General features: G+C 42.7%; 1 protein-coding gene across 4 annotated transcripts in view; it reads right to left on the reverse strand.

The window, feature by feature from the left end:
- Positions 1–1,251: 1,251 nt before the first annotated feature.
- The window catches only part of myo6b (myosin VIb), a 33,947-nt gene continuing 21,632 nt past the window's right edge, over positions 1,252–13,566 (reverse strand). For 2 of the 4 annotated variants that reach the window (XM_069661333.1, XM_069661336.1), the window contains 9 exons: positions 12,927–13,077; positions 11,489–11,697; positions 11,302–11,380; positions 8,475–8,635; positions 8,303–8,353; positions 5,736–5,839; positions 3,492–3,626; positions 2,397–2,615; positions 1,252–2,083 (listed from right to left, as the gene is read on the reverse strand). In XM_069661333.1, coding sequence (XP_069517434.1) covers positions 1,884–2,083; positions 2,397–2,615; positions 3,492–3,626; positions 5,736–5,839; positions 8,303–8,353; positions 8,475–8,635; positions 11,302–11,380; positions 11,489–11,697; positions 12,927–13,077 — 1,309 coding nt within the window. In that variant the 3' untranslated portion in view covers positions 1,252–1,883. The remainder of the gene's footprint in view (positions 2,084–2,396; positions 2,616–3,491; positions 3,627–5,735; positions 5,840–8,302; positions 8,354–8,474; positions 8,636–11,301; positions 11,381–11,488; positions 11,698–12,926; positions 13,078–13,566) is intronic. The other 2 variants (XM_069661334.1, XM_069661337.1) reach the window with 1 other exon arrangement.

Below are 13,566 nucleotides of genomic sequence, written 5' to 3' on the forward strand. Positions count from 1 at the left end.
CATCATACAACCAGATCCAAGAGGGAACATTTAAAGTGAATCATTAGTCACAGTCGGCTACAGTATCTGTCAGTAAATAGATGTGAGCCTACATACATGTAAAGCATGATTGTCCAATGAGATGACTGAAACAGAGGAGTCAAGTAATCAGCTTAATAAAATATAACATGAACAAACGCACACGAAGCAAACACACAACTTACAGTAATGTCTGTAAAACAATCCCAAACCCACAAAACTGCAAACACGAAAGCTTCTACATTTCCTTCTTACATAACAAATACAAAAGTGTCTCCTTTTTTAAAGGACTTCAATCTTTAGCAGAGGTGTGTGTGCGCCAGGAAAGAAACGGATGGATTAAGACAAGCTTTTAGGACGGATATAAACTTAGTTTTTATTTTTATTAATTAATCTTTAGCAAAAATAGATTCTATGACTCTGTGAAGTTTCTATTTATGGGCAGTGATATAATTTTTGGGGGAAATTTTGCCATTATAGTTCGAAGTTTAACCCAAAAGGCAACTGGAGTTGGTTGATGTTCTTGAACACGTTGCTAACTGATGTGTAATCAAGGGAGAGTCGTTAACCTGGCCTGTTGACCTGGTATTCCTGAGAGTCGTTAACACCCTCTGACGTTGGAGCGTTGTTGGGTTCACATGATCCAAAGTTTGAGTGTGCTTTCAGCTGTCAGGGCAGAGAATCCAAAATGCGTTGTATGTGAGTGATAGGTGGTGTTTTAGGCCACCACCTCCGTTAAAAGGGATGGTTTTTCAAGCTTAAAGTGCGAAACCACGAGCTGTTTATACAACTTTCTCCACAGCTATGGCGCCAATTTCAAATATAATTGCTTCTATCAATTACAGAGAACACCAGCTTTGACTGACAGTGGCTTTTTCCACGTTAGAATTGCTCCGTTAACACAGAGGGCTTCCTTAACACCTCTTTCAAACCAGCGGCCTCCTCTGGTTAAGAGTTCACATCCTGGCCAGAGAAGGCCGCTGGTTTGAAAGAGGTCAGGAGTTCACATTCACAACACCTATAAGCACATATAATGACCTACAGAGGCTTACATTTCTAGCTCCGTCCACCAGTCAATTTAGAACTGAAGACATGAGAGGTGAAATGTGTTCAAGAAGTTCAACCAAGTCCAGTTGCCTTTTGGATTAAGCCTCAAATTACCATGACCTGACTGAGAACCTTCACAGACGTGTAAGCCATCATAGCTTTGCCAACATTTTTTGGCAAGTGTAAAACTTAAATGGAGGACTGATAAAAACGTTTTTATATTTACCATGAAACTATGAATTGTATAAATATGTATTGAAATATAACTTGCTTACTGTCTCTTAGTTGCATATGATATGATTAAAATGATCTCTACCAGAACTTTAATTGAAAAATTCGTACTCAAATTAGACGTAGATGTTAAACGGTAATTAAAAGCTTGATATTCAGACGACTATGAAGAATGACGTAAAAGAAAGTACAAAGTCACATTTTTTGTCCCTTCAGCAGACCATTAAGGTTTCAGGTTAATAGCTACACAGGCTATGCACCAGTTAAGACTTCCTTGGTGTACTGCAGTAATAATGCAGTGTAAGGCATCAAGGTGGAAATTTCCATTCAAGAACAGACTGAGAAAGAGACTAAACGCGAATGCTAACGCTACACCAGTAAGGTGTTACACTCCAAAGTCAAGATATAAAAAATGAAAATAAACAAAAAGCAGGTGTTTAAAAAGGAGCTTCTCTCTCTGTGGTTACTTCTCTCCATCCCACAAACCGCAGCTACACTGCGCTGCCCCCCCCGAACGTGCTTGTTTGTGAGTCTGTGTATCAGTGTCATGTTTCAGGACCGAGCTGTGCTTATCTCGCCGCTCTGGGTCACTTGAGCAGACTCTGAAGCATGGCGGTGGCGTGCGTGGGCCGGGCCTGCTTGTTCTCGATGGCTCTCTTGAGGTACTGAATCCCGTCGCAGCGTTCCCAGATTTCTTCAAACTGCCGGGGCAGGATCTCCGCCCCCCTCTTCCTTGTCAGGCCCGTCTCCTCCAGACTCAGCTCACACATCTCCATGTCGTCTTTACCTGAGTGATGGTTCAATAAGGGCAGAGGTTTAGTGACAGGATATTTGGGCTTAAGTAGCTTGATCAGAGACATCGATTGATTCTACGTTTACGGCCAAAAACCTGTGAAAAAGTAGTTGCTCTCAGCTCTTGTCCATTACCTGAGAAGTAGGTTCATTTTAAGGGCTTAAAGTCAAACAGACTGGGGACCCTTGGACTAAATGATTAACTGAATTATCAAGAAATTATAATCAATAAAAAAAATGAAGGTACATTGCAGCCCTGAGTTGCTCTCTTTGCGATAGCATGCCAACAATCAATGCTGCTGACTCACCTGCGACCAGCACTATAGGCCGCTTGTCCGGGTGAAGCTCCATCTGTCTGGCTATCCAGGGCCCGTCAAAGTGGGCGTACCACCAGCCCTTCTTTTTATTCTGCGGGTCTTTGTACTGGTCGGCGGGTCGGATGAAAGGAATGCGGAAGTATCGCTGCTGCCGGTTCATGGCCACTTCCTGATGCTGAGCCGTCATGGGAGGAGCCGGGTTCTGTTCAGCTGCAGGCGGACGCAGAGTGATTACTTAATATGTAAAAATGGAAATTGTTGTTTATCTCCAACAAAGCATCTGTTGTTGTCTTTGTTTTCTGATATGATGTAACCTTATAATACTCCTGTTTTTGCATGTGTTGCTAGAAAACACTGAGTGAGGCATCAAGCTTTCAAAACACACAAGATGAAAGAGTAAATCTAACAAGGAGAACCTCGGGAAAGCAGCTTTCAGCCTCTTATGAAATGGCCTTGTTGTGACCCCTGCATCAGCAGAGACCAAGAACAGGATCCAAATATAAGAGAGCCAGTGCGCCTTTCAGGAACTATCATATCAAAAGAGAAAGGAGAGTAAATATAGTGAAAGAACAAGCAACAGTGAATGCAACGCCCCCATCATGTTTGATATTTATTTTTTAAGATGAATAAGAAGGGAAATTAAGAGCACTGGTATGCTTTCAGGCAGTCGCATAACATTTGTGTGTGTGTGTGCGTGTGTGTGTTGGAGGCACACGCCATGCATGGCTTGAGCAATGAGCAATGCAGCGAGCTGTCATACAAGCAGCTTTTGAAACCCGACAACGCGTGGCTGACAGTTATTTGCTAATTAAAATAAATATTTCCGACAGGAGGCGGATGCATTTTTAGGCCTTTGTGTTTCATCTGGTAATTGAATGTTTGAAAACACAGGCAGGTTATTCATGTGCAGGTCATTAATTCCTGCCGATGACAGCGTAAGGAGAAAGAGGGGGAACACTTGTCAGCTGGACCCTAATGTTTCTAATATTAGTGACTTTGTGAAAATACAGATGTGTGTTCATACCCACAGGTGAAGCCTTAAAAGACAAGAGCATAGGGATAATAGGGAAAAATCCCTCTACTAACCATAGTCAGTGACAGATTTGGGAGCCCTCTGATCGCTCCCGTCGTCATTACGTTTCTTGTTCTTGGACTTCCATGCGTGATAAACCTTCAGGCGACGGTGGAACTCCTCTCTGCAGGCCGCCAGCAGCTCAATGTCTGTCCACACAACATGACAACAGTGAGCATTCACATAAATGATTCAATGAAAAGATAAATGATTGGAATTGATGACTGGTGTTATTCACTTCCCACCTCTGTTATCTGGTCTCAGGAGATTTTCTCTAAAATCAAAGACTCTTTGATGCTACATGTTTGAATTTAATAACTCTATATGCCACCTATGGGATGTTATAATTTACATCTCTACAGTTGTGAGACTCACAAGAGACAGATTAAAAGACGAGGTCAAAACCTGGTATGTGGCTGACTGCATCAGGGCAATGTGAGCTTTTGTGGGCAATGTGTTACAAGGACTGTCCTTATGAGGCCGATGACAACGTGTTTGAAAGCAGGTGCGCGCTGCGGACGTAGGTGAGGACAGCGGACGAGCAGTGGAGGAGCAGCCCCGCCTACTCCCTGAACAATGTATCCAGAGCCGTATAGACAGAGACTCGCGTCAGTGGAGGTCCAATATGCTCCATGCTCCGCCATTGCGATGTTGCAACTCTCGCTCTCTACGGCTGTGAAAGTATCACCACCATCAGTCAGTCAGTCAGTCACATACAGACCCATGTGTAGGGCTGACCCCGGCAGCCAGCCAAAAAGGAGGGCTAAAATATCTGAGCTTTTGGCTCTATTATTGGTCGCGGTTGAGTAAACACCCCAGATGTCCTACATTTCCCATAATGCATTGCATTTTTTATATAAACTTCTAGCATCCTAAATACCCATCTTGATGACTCAAGAAAGCTGATATTTAGAGCCACAGCAGACAACAGAGAACTGTTTTTGCAGTAATACTTTATGTCATGAATAAACAGAACTTTATTGGTAAAATTAATGAAATGCCCCTTTAATATTACTTTTGTAACTCATTGTTTTGACCTTTCGACACATATTTAAGGAGTTTAAGACTTACATCCAGATGGATTCTTATGCCAACCGCAACATATCCAGTTATTTCCAGAAAACAGGAACATGGTAAACTTTGAGAAGAGGTGACGATTGATACCACTCTTTTCTCTTAATGTTCAATGTGGAGGTGGACCCTCAGCTCAGGGGTCACGGCGACTGAGCGAGAAAAAGCCTCTATCTGCCCCCTTAAAGCCAAAAATTGTTGTTTTTACACTTTGGCTTTTGTAGGTATAAAATAAACGAGACATAGTCTGTTAAAAAAGTGAGCTTAAAAGGAGCCAGTGGGTGTTTGGTGTCACCTTTGGACTGAGCCAGATGTACTGTTTTTCTCTGTTTTCAGTCATAATGGTTACGACATCTATGAGGACAATACAGACAATATACAGACAATACATCTAATTCTCTGTAAATGCAATGGCAGTACTGTTTATAATAAATGGTGTTGAAGGAATTTCGAAGTCACGTTAAAACATGGATTGGAAATGTTGCCACGGTGATGAAGGTTAAATATTTAGGGCAAAAAGAGTTGTGCAAAATTTTGATGAACTTGTCCTTTTGATTATAATGTAACTCTGTATAATGAAGAGTTCGTGGCCTCACAAAGCAAACATTGAAAACATGCAGATCTTCTAATGAACATAAGGCTATAATCAGTGAGACCTCAAACACAGCTTTTTTGTATATCCACTAGTACAACCAAAGCAACCGGGCTCCACAAATGAGCCAGATGTCCTTGGATTCCCACAGGGGATATCTGGGTCCCTAACATTGATCAGAGTACTGTATACAGGGGCAATTACAAAGCAGCAGAAAGGCATCTGCTTTTCATGCTGACTGAGGAGAGGGGTTGGCCGGGAATGACTCGGCAGGGCAGAAGTCTGGCACCCCTTAAAATGGTGATCGTTTCCTCTTCCCAACGCTAAAATGCATGCTGATGAGCCGGAGCAGCTGTGGGAACATGCTTAGATTAGTTTTTGGACTTTGGACACTGTGTACAGCTGCAGTCTCAGCCTTTGGATAAAAAATGTATGGAGAAGATGCCACATGTTTTACGGGACCAAACGGAAGCATAAATTTGCTGTAAATATTACGTGTTCCACCCTGGGATCTACTGAAAGCTGGGTCAGTGCACACACGCTCTGTAAAGTTGAGAAAGGTGGCATCGCGCTGAACTCGGGTGTGTTTTCTCACCACAGGAAGTGTTGATGACATCTCGCAGCTCAGCATACTTCCACTTGCTGAGGTCGTACTTTTTTACACCGGCAGCAGCTTTGGTTGCTTGCACCTGAGGGCCCCTGTGGCAAGGAACAGATGAACAAGGGTGTGTTAGAGAGAGGGAGAGAGAAAGGAAACAGGGAGTTAGTGTGCAGGGAGGTAAGAGTGTGATAAAGTGGGAGGGACTGTGTGTAACTATGCTGGAACTATGAGTTTTTAGTAACCTGGGATGTGAGGAGAAAATACACAAATATAAAAAGGAAAACAGGATTTATTAAGTGTCCTTAGTGAGAAATAAAAACAGATGCCTCACGTCTTTCAAAGCCCCCTGTCATTGTCTAAGCCAATTAAATTAACACTAGAGGCAGGTCAGTAGGGGAGCTCAAGTGCAGAGCAAGTCCATGTCCTTGCAGCCAAATGTTTTAAACTCCATAAAGATGCAAAGATCTTCTTGTCAGATTACATTTAACATCTGGCGGCATTTTTACTGCTTCTTTTACAGGCTGAAGTTAAATATAAAGGTGAAACGATGCAGAACTTTAGTAACTAACACTGATGGTGCAGAGTTTCAGCTCCTTAAATGACTGCTGGAGGAAGTCTGAGCTCCTGTCAGGCGTGTCTACAGCTTCCCTGCTGAGCTGCGCCTGCTAATGCTATAATACCAGGACTTAGCTCCTCTATTTACAGTCGGCATAGCTGCTAATGTTTCAGAGCAGAGGGTTACTGATGTACGAATCATTAGCCAGATTACCATTACCATTTATAATTCATACTGGCTGGAAAGATTGATTGAAACTGATTCGGGATCATCATCATTCCAGCAGAGACATTAGCCAGAGTGTGCTGGTCGTGAACCAGGGCTGAGCGCTGCAGCCAGGGAGGAGAAGAAGTGGAAGCGTAGCTACGGCCAGGGATGTGATTTTGGCGGGGGGTGAACAGGAAATGGATAGCTGAAGAAAGAGGGAGGGGGTCTTGTGGATGCTACGCCAGTGTATTTACTGTTATTGCACACATTTCATGTGCTCTGAGCTCTGTGGCCTGTACATGTAACACACGTGACCTTCTGACTTTCTTGCAGCAGATCTCCTTTTGGTTTCCAGGAGTCAGCTGACCACAGGGATTGTGGGAGACATGCAACGTGGCCGCTGGATGCCAGAGTCAACACTGACAAGATTACAGGCTATTGGATCAGATGTAATTTAGAGCTCACCCGAGCTACAGATAGGTTGCATGCAGGCTTTCTCCTGGCTTAAAACCATTGTATGAGGTTATGTACATTCAACCCGACCTACACATTGGAGTTCAAATGAAGACAAGTGGGAATAAAGAGGGTAGCTTTGATACCTAAGATATTGTGATTGGATAAGAATTCGAGTTCAGGTCAAAGGTTTTTCCTTCTCTGTGTCAGTTATTTTTGTCTCTGTCAGGACGTCAACACTAATGCTGAGCTCACTCTCTTCACTGGTGACTAAAGTAAACCTCGAATATATTCTTCATTACACAATTTAAATCTCAATATTTTAGTGGTTTAGGTCCTCAACCAGCATCCTAAACTTTAGGAAATCTGCTAACCGACATATAGCTAAGGCTAATTAAAATCAATTGATATAATTAATGAGATCAATGAGATTTAAAGAGGGGGTATTATGTTGTAGTATTTAAGACATATATTTAATGTTACAATGTTGGATGTCCAGACTAAACGTGGGTGAAGTTTAAAATCTGTAGGTAAAAGTATGTTGGAGTAATCCCCAGGCTTCTCAGCTCAGTCTGCCAGGTTTCACAGAGTTTTTCCCACACGCTGCACTTTGTGATGTCACAAATGTAGGGGCGGGGTTTCTTAAAGAGACAGAGCTGACTGAGTGGTTTCAGGCAGAGACTGTGTGAGTGCCTGTACAGTGCACCAGTGTGAGAGAAATGAGTTTTTTTTAACTGTAAATTATGCTAAGCTACTCCACAGGTATCACAGAGTGAAATATGAAGCTTGAAATTAGCATAATACCCCCCCTTTAAACTCTAGTACAATCCATTGATTGATTTAAGACCAACAACATGTCCGTAATCATCACACACTTATAAAGCAGTCATAAGCCCTAAATCTATCCAGTGGACATGAACAAGTACAATAAAATGTATGAGTGAGGGGAGTGAGCACATAGATGGTGCTATGTACCAGCACTACAAAGAATACACACTTTAACAGCTCATGCAGAGCTAATTAAGATCAGAGAGACAAAAGATCACATGCTGCACATTCTGATCAACCTCTCACATAATTATCCTCAAACCGGCTTTGGTTGTGATTCGAGCCACATGAATCAACATAAATCATGCATCTCAATTTGACTGTTGATTTCTCAGAATGAAAGATTTTTTCTTGTCTTTGCATTGCTGGTACGATCCTGAGTTTAATTCAAGGAGCTGAGACATTTGGGTGTGTGACAGAGATTAGGGCAGACAGGGAGGGAGCGAGTGGGGGATTTTTGGTGGTGGTAGGTTCATTTGGACACGGGCAGGTACAGAAACCTGTGCTGATATCTTACATGGCTCTGGCTGTGGATGAAGAGATAGGAAGATCTGAAAGAGAGTCATCGCTGGGAGAAAACACAGCAACAGGAGAAATGCAGTTACACACGCATGCTGAGGCAAAAATGACGTTCTTTATTGTCCGTGCTGCTTACATACACATTAAATATCTGCGCACATATACATTACCTGCGGAGACTCGCGTCTATCTGCCCCTCCTCGGTGATGAGCTCTGCCTCGCTCTGAGCGATCCTCATGGCTAACTCCCTGTCTCGTCTCTCCTGCTCCAGTATGGTGGAGCGCTGGACCTGCTCCTCACGCTCCAGAGCCAGCTGAACCTCCAACTCTGCCTGTAAACACAAAACACATCTTCTTTTATTGTGGGATGACATAAACCAAATCCTGTCTAAATAACAGTGCTGTCTGTGTCTGCTAAATTAGCTGAACTGGTCATCTGTCCACACACAACCGGACATATAACAAACACATTTTCAGGAACAATCAGAAGGACATTTTATAGGCTTAAACCAGAAGCTCCATGTCTTTAATTTAGACATGATTGATCACAAATTTAAGGTAAAAGCACAAACTTTATAATAGCTAATATAAAGGAACCTAGGGGACATATAAAGGAGTGTACATAAAGGGTATAACCTTAGTGGAAAGCCGCTAATGAAGTCCACAATGGGTACTTTTCTCTGAGGAGCTTTAAATATGAATGCGTCTCCAGTTAAGAATACATTATTCATACTGCAGGATGGTCCAATCATCAGCTGCGATACGTGTCCAGGGTCAAGCATGAGAGCCAAAACTCTCAGAGTGTTATGGTGTCAGTATGAATGTTGAGCTGCTGCATGCAGAAGCGAAGCAGGTGGGTTTTATAGACACCTGTTATCGTGCTCGAAACAGCTTTATTACAAAGATTTACTAGCAGGTATTATAAGCACGATCTTGACCATCTTTCTCCCAAATAATCAAATGTATTGTTCGCAGAATGAGGCCCACTCGATTCATTGAGTCCCTATCACTCAAATTTCACAAGTGGATGCTGTAACTAAGAAATAAAAACAGCCGCAGAAGTTGAATTGTGGGCTGTGAAGTGTGATAAGAGAAGTCCCTGTTCCCCTTTAAGAAAAGAGTTGTAGACTGGATGGCGTGCGATAGATAAAGCTAGGTTAAAAGACACTGATAAATAGTTTGAAGGGAGCAAGATACAGTGCTGGGCTGACCTTTGACACGGCAGAAAATAGAAAAGAACACCGAGTAAAATAAAGCCGAAGTCACATCAGGCACTCTGAAAGTTTAGTGCTGCAGCTTTCAGCCTAAAAGCTGCAGATAAATAAACTTTGCAAAGAGTCTCTTGGGATGTGTGGCCTACGACAGCCTGGTGTCACTACTAGAGAGAAAGAAGTGACAGCATGCAAATGTCCAACTGGCCCTGGATGAATAAAAATGGCTAAAGCTGTACAGAAGGTGAGGTGTGTGTTTAACAGATGGATGAATGTACGGTTAGGTAAGGTGAGACATGCAGTAGATGTAGGTGAGTGACACAGGCAGAGATGGATGAAGGTGACAAGGTGTAAATGAAGGTAAAAGGCATGATAATAAAACACAGGAGGGACAAATTAGTTCATCAATCAAGTAGAGTTCTGATAACAACACCAGTCTCTGTACTGCCTAAAATGTGGTGTCAGTATCAGTGAGGAGCCGTCAGTGCACTGATCTGATACCATCATTTATTAGCCCCACACAACAATCAACAAGTGTCAGGTAAATTATTATGTTGACGATAACAAGTGAGGACAATGCAGTGCTATTGGAAAGTGTAATGTTTAAACTAGTACAATGTAAGCAATCAGCGCTTTCACAGCAAAACTGAGGGATCCTCGGTATCGGCTGATATACAAGACTAACTATTCTGAATCAGTACTGGAAAGGAAAAAAATGTATTGGAACATCTCTTCAATCATGACCCTGTGGCCCCCCTCCACGAGTCTGACCTGTGTCATGACCCAGCTGTTGCCATTGAAGACCAAAAGCTAACGAGTGTTTCATGCAGGGTGTATAGAGAGGGCACAGCCCGGTAATGAGTCTGCCATTTCTAAGGTCAGTATGCATTAGTGGAAAAAAATGTACCTCATGAAATACAACATTTTTGTTGTCAAGTAGTAGTATTAGTGTGCTTTGCGAGCGCGGACTTCTTTTGGTGCGTTCAAATGCTTTAGGAAAACCATGTGTGCTCTTTGTGGGACTGATTTGACAACAACATGTCAGGTAGCTCTCAAATACGACGACAGATCTTAGATTTTCTTTCTTTTTCAAGCAACTCCTATCGCTATGTTTGTTGTCATTTACAATCTATTGTCATTGTCAGTTAGGATGCATTTGTTTTCTTGATAAGCCAATTAACTCTGTAGTCTATTAAAGGTCAGAGGTCTGACAGACTGCTCGACCTACACTACTGGACAAATACCAAGAGGAAACTGCAAATGTTAAATCTACTCGCATCACTAGATTTTTGGCTTCTTATGCTTGAAAATTATTATTGTTTTCGTAAATTGTTATTTCCTGTTGAGTAATTGATCCATTAATTGACTTGTGGTTTTAACTCATATCTCATAAAGTGAGGTTCAGTGGTAAACCGAGAATCTCTGTTTGTTTTATGTGTTAAACCGAGAATAAGCGGAGAAAACGTAATAATTCAGTTATCCAGAAAGACTGCTGCTGCACATTGTTGTGTAGAAACCGTAGAGTGCCCTGCTTAATCTCAGATTAGGATTAAGTCCAGGAAACCATCTTACTTACATGTGATTATAATGGCGAGGTATAAGCACAGATTCGCTGCAGGGGTTTAGGGTCAACTCAGTTAAACATTTGCACCTAAAAATCAAATCTGGCTGCAGTACAAAGTTTAAAAAGACGAAAGTAATGAACTTAACTTGATATTTAAACTAATATGTGGTCGTTCTTATATGTTTTCCTGGGCAAAAGAAGAATATTCAAGAAGGGTCCAAACCTGTATGACTTTCTCTTCCTCCTCCCTCTTTTTTCTGTCCTCCTCATCCTGCTTCCTCTTCAGCTCCATCTCTGCTTTCCTAAAATGTGAGAAGACAAGAGCTTTACTGACACTGAAACAACTCATAGTTTCAAACCTTTACCATTGCATTGGCTAAAATGTCTTCAAAAAATGTTTTACAACTTACAGTCTTCTGTCCTCTTCCTCCTGTTTGCGTCGCTGCTCCTCTTTCTCCCTCCTCTTCTTCTCTTTGTCCATCTCCTCCTCAATGTGTTTCAGCCGCTCGCTCTCCTCCTGCTCCTGCTTCTTCTTTTGCATTGAGGAGAGCAGCTGCTCGGAGCGTTTCACCAGCCCCTGGTACTCCGTGTCAATCTCTTTCCAGGTCATCACTGTTGCCTGGTGAACAAGAGACACATCAGAATGGCAGGTGAAAAGTTTGTAGCCTTAAGCCTCAGCAGAGTTCAAAGGCTTTGGTTGCTTTAAACACTGTTACTACAGGCAATAATAAAAACTGACAAGACATTATGGCTAAACTTTAATTTTGTTGGAATAAAACTTTCAAACAGAGGAGGGAAAATGTTGTGCACTTGTACCCTGACTCGGCACACGCTCCACTGTTACCATGGCACACTTTCCCAGGTGGCAACAGAAAAGAGTGACTGACACTGAACCTGTCACCTGCACACGGCAGCCACAATGCTAAATTCCCCACTTTACTTGTCATACAATCAACAGGGGGGAGGAGGGGTCACCGGATTGTGAAGATTCATTAGAGGGAGTCTCTAACAGTGACACGGGGAGGTGAGATGACAACGGCTGGTCCCCAACGTATGGAGATCTGAATGACAGCCATTGGCATCTCATGCATTATTCACGCTGAGACGCCATACCAGGAGCAATTTCTATGCACTCAGGATGCCAGGAGTATCAACAGCGAGGCTGCTAATAGGCCAACAGAGGAGCATGAGGGAGGGGAAGAGGGGAGAGGCGGGGCCAGGAGTCAGAGGTGCGTCAGTGTCAATCAGGACACCTCGAGGAACGTATCTACATACCTGTTGATTATGCAGGTAAAAACAGCATGCATAAAGTCAAGAAAATAAATACTATTGGGAAATTTAGTGCCCAGATGTCTTGAAATCATGTGGAAGTGTTTGTGATGATTTCCTGTACCCACAGGGTCCAATAAGACAAGTGCTTATTGCACAGGGAGAGCGGGGATTATACTAACCACGTCTGATAATTTAACAAAACAGCTTCACTAAATCATATTACCGGAGAGGAGAGGATTTTTTTTTCTACACCTAGCTCTTCTTCTTATCCTGAGGTGATTGAAAATATTGATTCAGGGAGAAAGGATGAGAAAAGGGCACAGCGGCTGAGGAAAGGGCACAGCGAGCAACTGGAGAAGACTGGTTGTGGCGGGGAGATTCATGTGTGAATGTAGAGGAGAACCTTTAAAGGTATGTGCTCTGGAATGTCTTCCCCGGATACACACATACGCTGAAGAAGAGCCAAATGCTAAGTGGAACCTGATAAACAGCTGGAACAAGTAACTTCAAAATCATAAGAGCTCATTAGGTTTTACAGAATGTCAGATGTGAACACAGTCCAGCCTGATGACTCACCTTTATCTTTGCAGACAGAGCGTCTATGGAGGCAGCCAGCTCCTGAACCTTTTTGGCCATCTCCTGCTTGCCCTCTTTCAGCCCGTTCACCACCACGTTGAAGCGGTCCATGTGCTTCTTCAGGTTTCGAACCTTCACCATACCGTCAATGCTAGGAGAGGCATGAAAAGGAGAAACCATCACCTACATATATAATAAACAAGCATGTAGAGTGTTTCATTTAATGGCCGGAGCTTAAAAGAGGTGAAAAACTTACTGTGTATAAGACAGACTTTTCACACTTTTTTTTCATCTAAAAAGTAGGCTGCGTCCTATATATCGATGCGACTAACATACCAGTATTAAATGCAGAGAGAGGTATGTTAGACGATATCACTATCCGGTTGTTAAGAGGTGACGTCACACCTCTGCATTAAACCATTTCTGGGTCCAACACGCTACAATATGCCGCAGTGCTGTTTTCGCTTAAAACAGCGAGGAATACTAACTTGATTGTTGCTAACGCTTCGTCACGGACATGCACCGCCATGATTGCTATTGCAGCCGCCATCCTCTCAACAATCAACATTACCGTAGGCTGCCAGCTAGCTACAGCACCAGTAGCTAGCAGGATTGCAAGCTGTGTGTTTTGAATGTGTTT

Source organism: Semicossyphus pulcher, unplaced genomic scaffold (genome assembly GCF_022749685.1).
Source record: "Semicossyphus pulcher isolate SPU_LCO1_2020_fin unplaced genomic scaffold, fSemPul1.0.p SCAF_14, whole genome shotgun sequence".
Classification (NCBI taxonomy): Eukaryota; Metazoa; Chordata; class Actinopteri; order Labriformes; family Labridae; genus Semicossyphus; species Semicossyphus pulcher.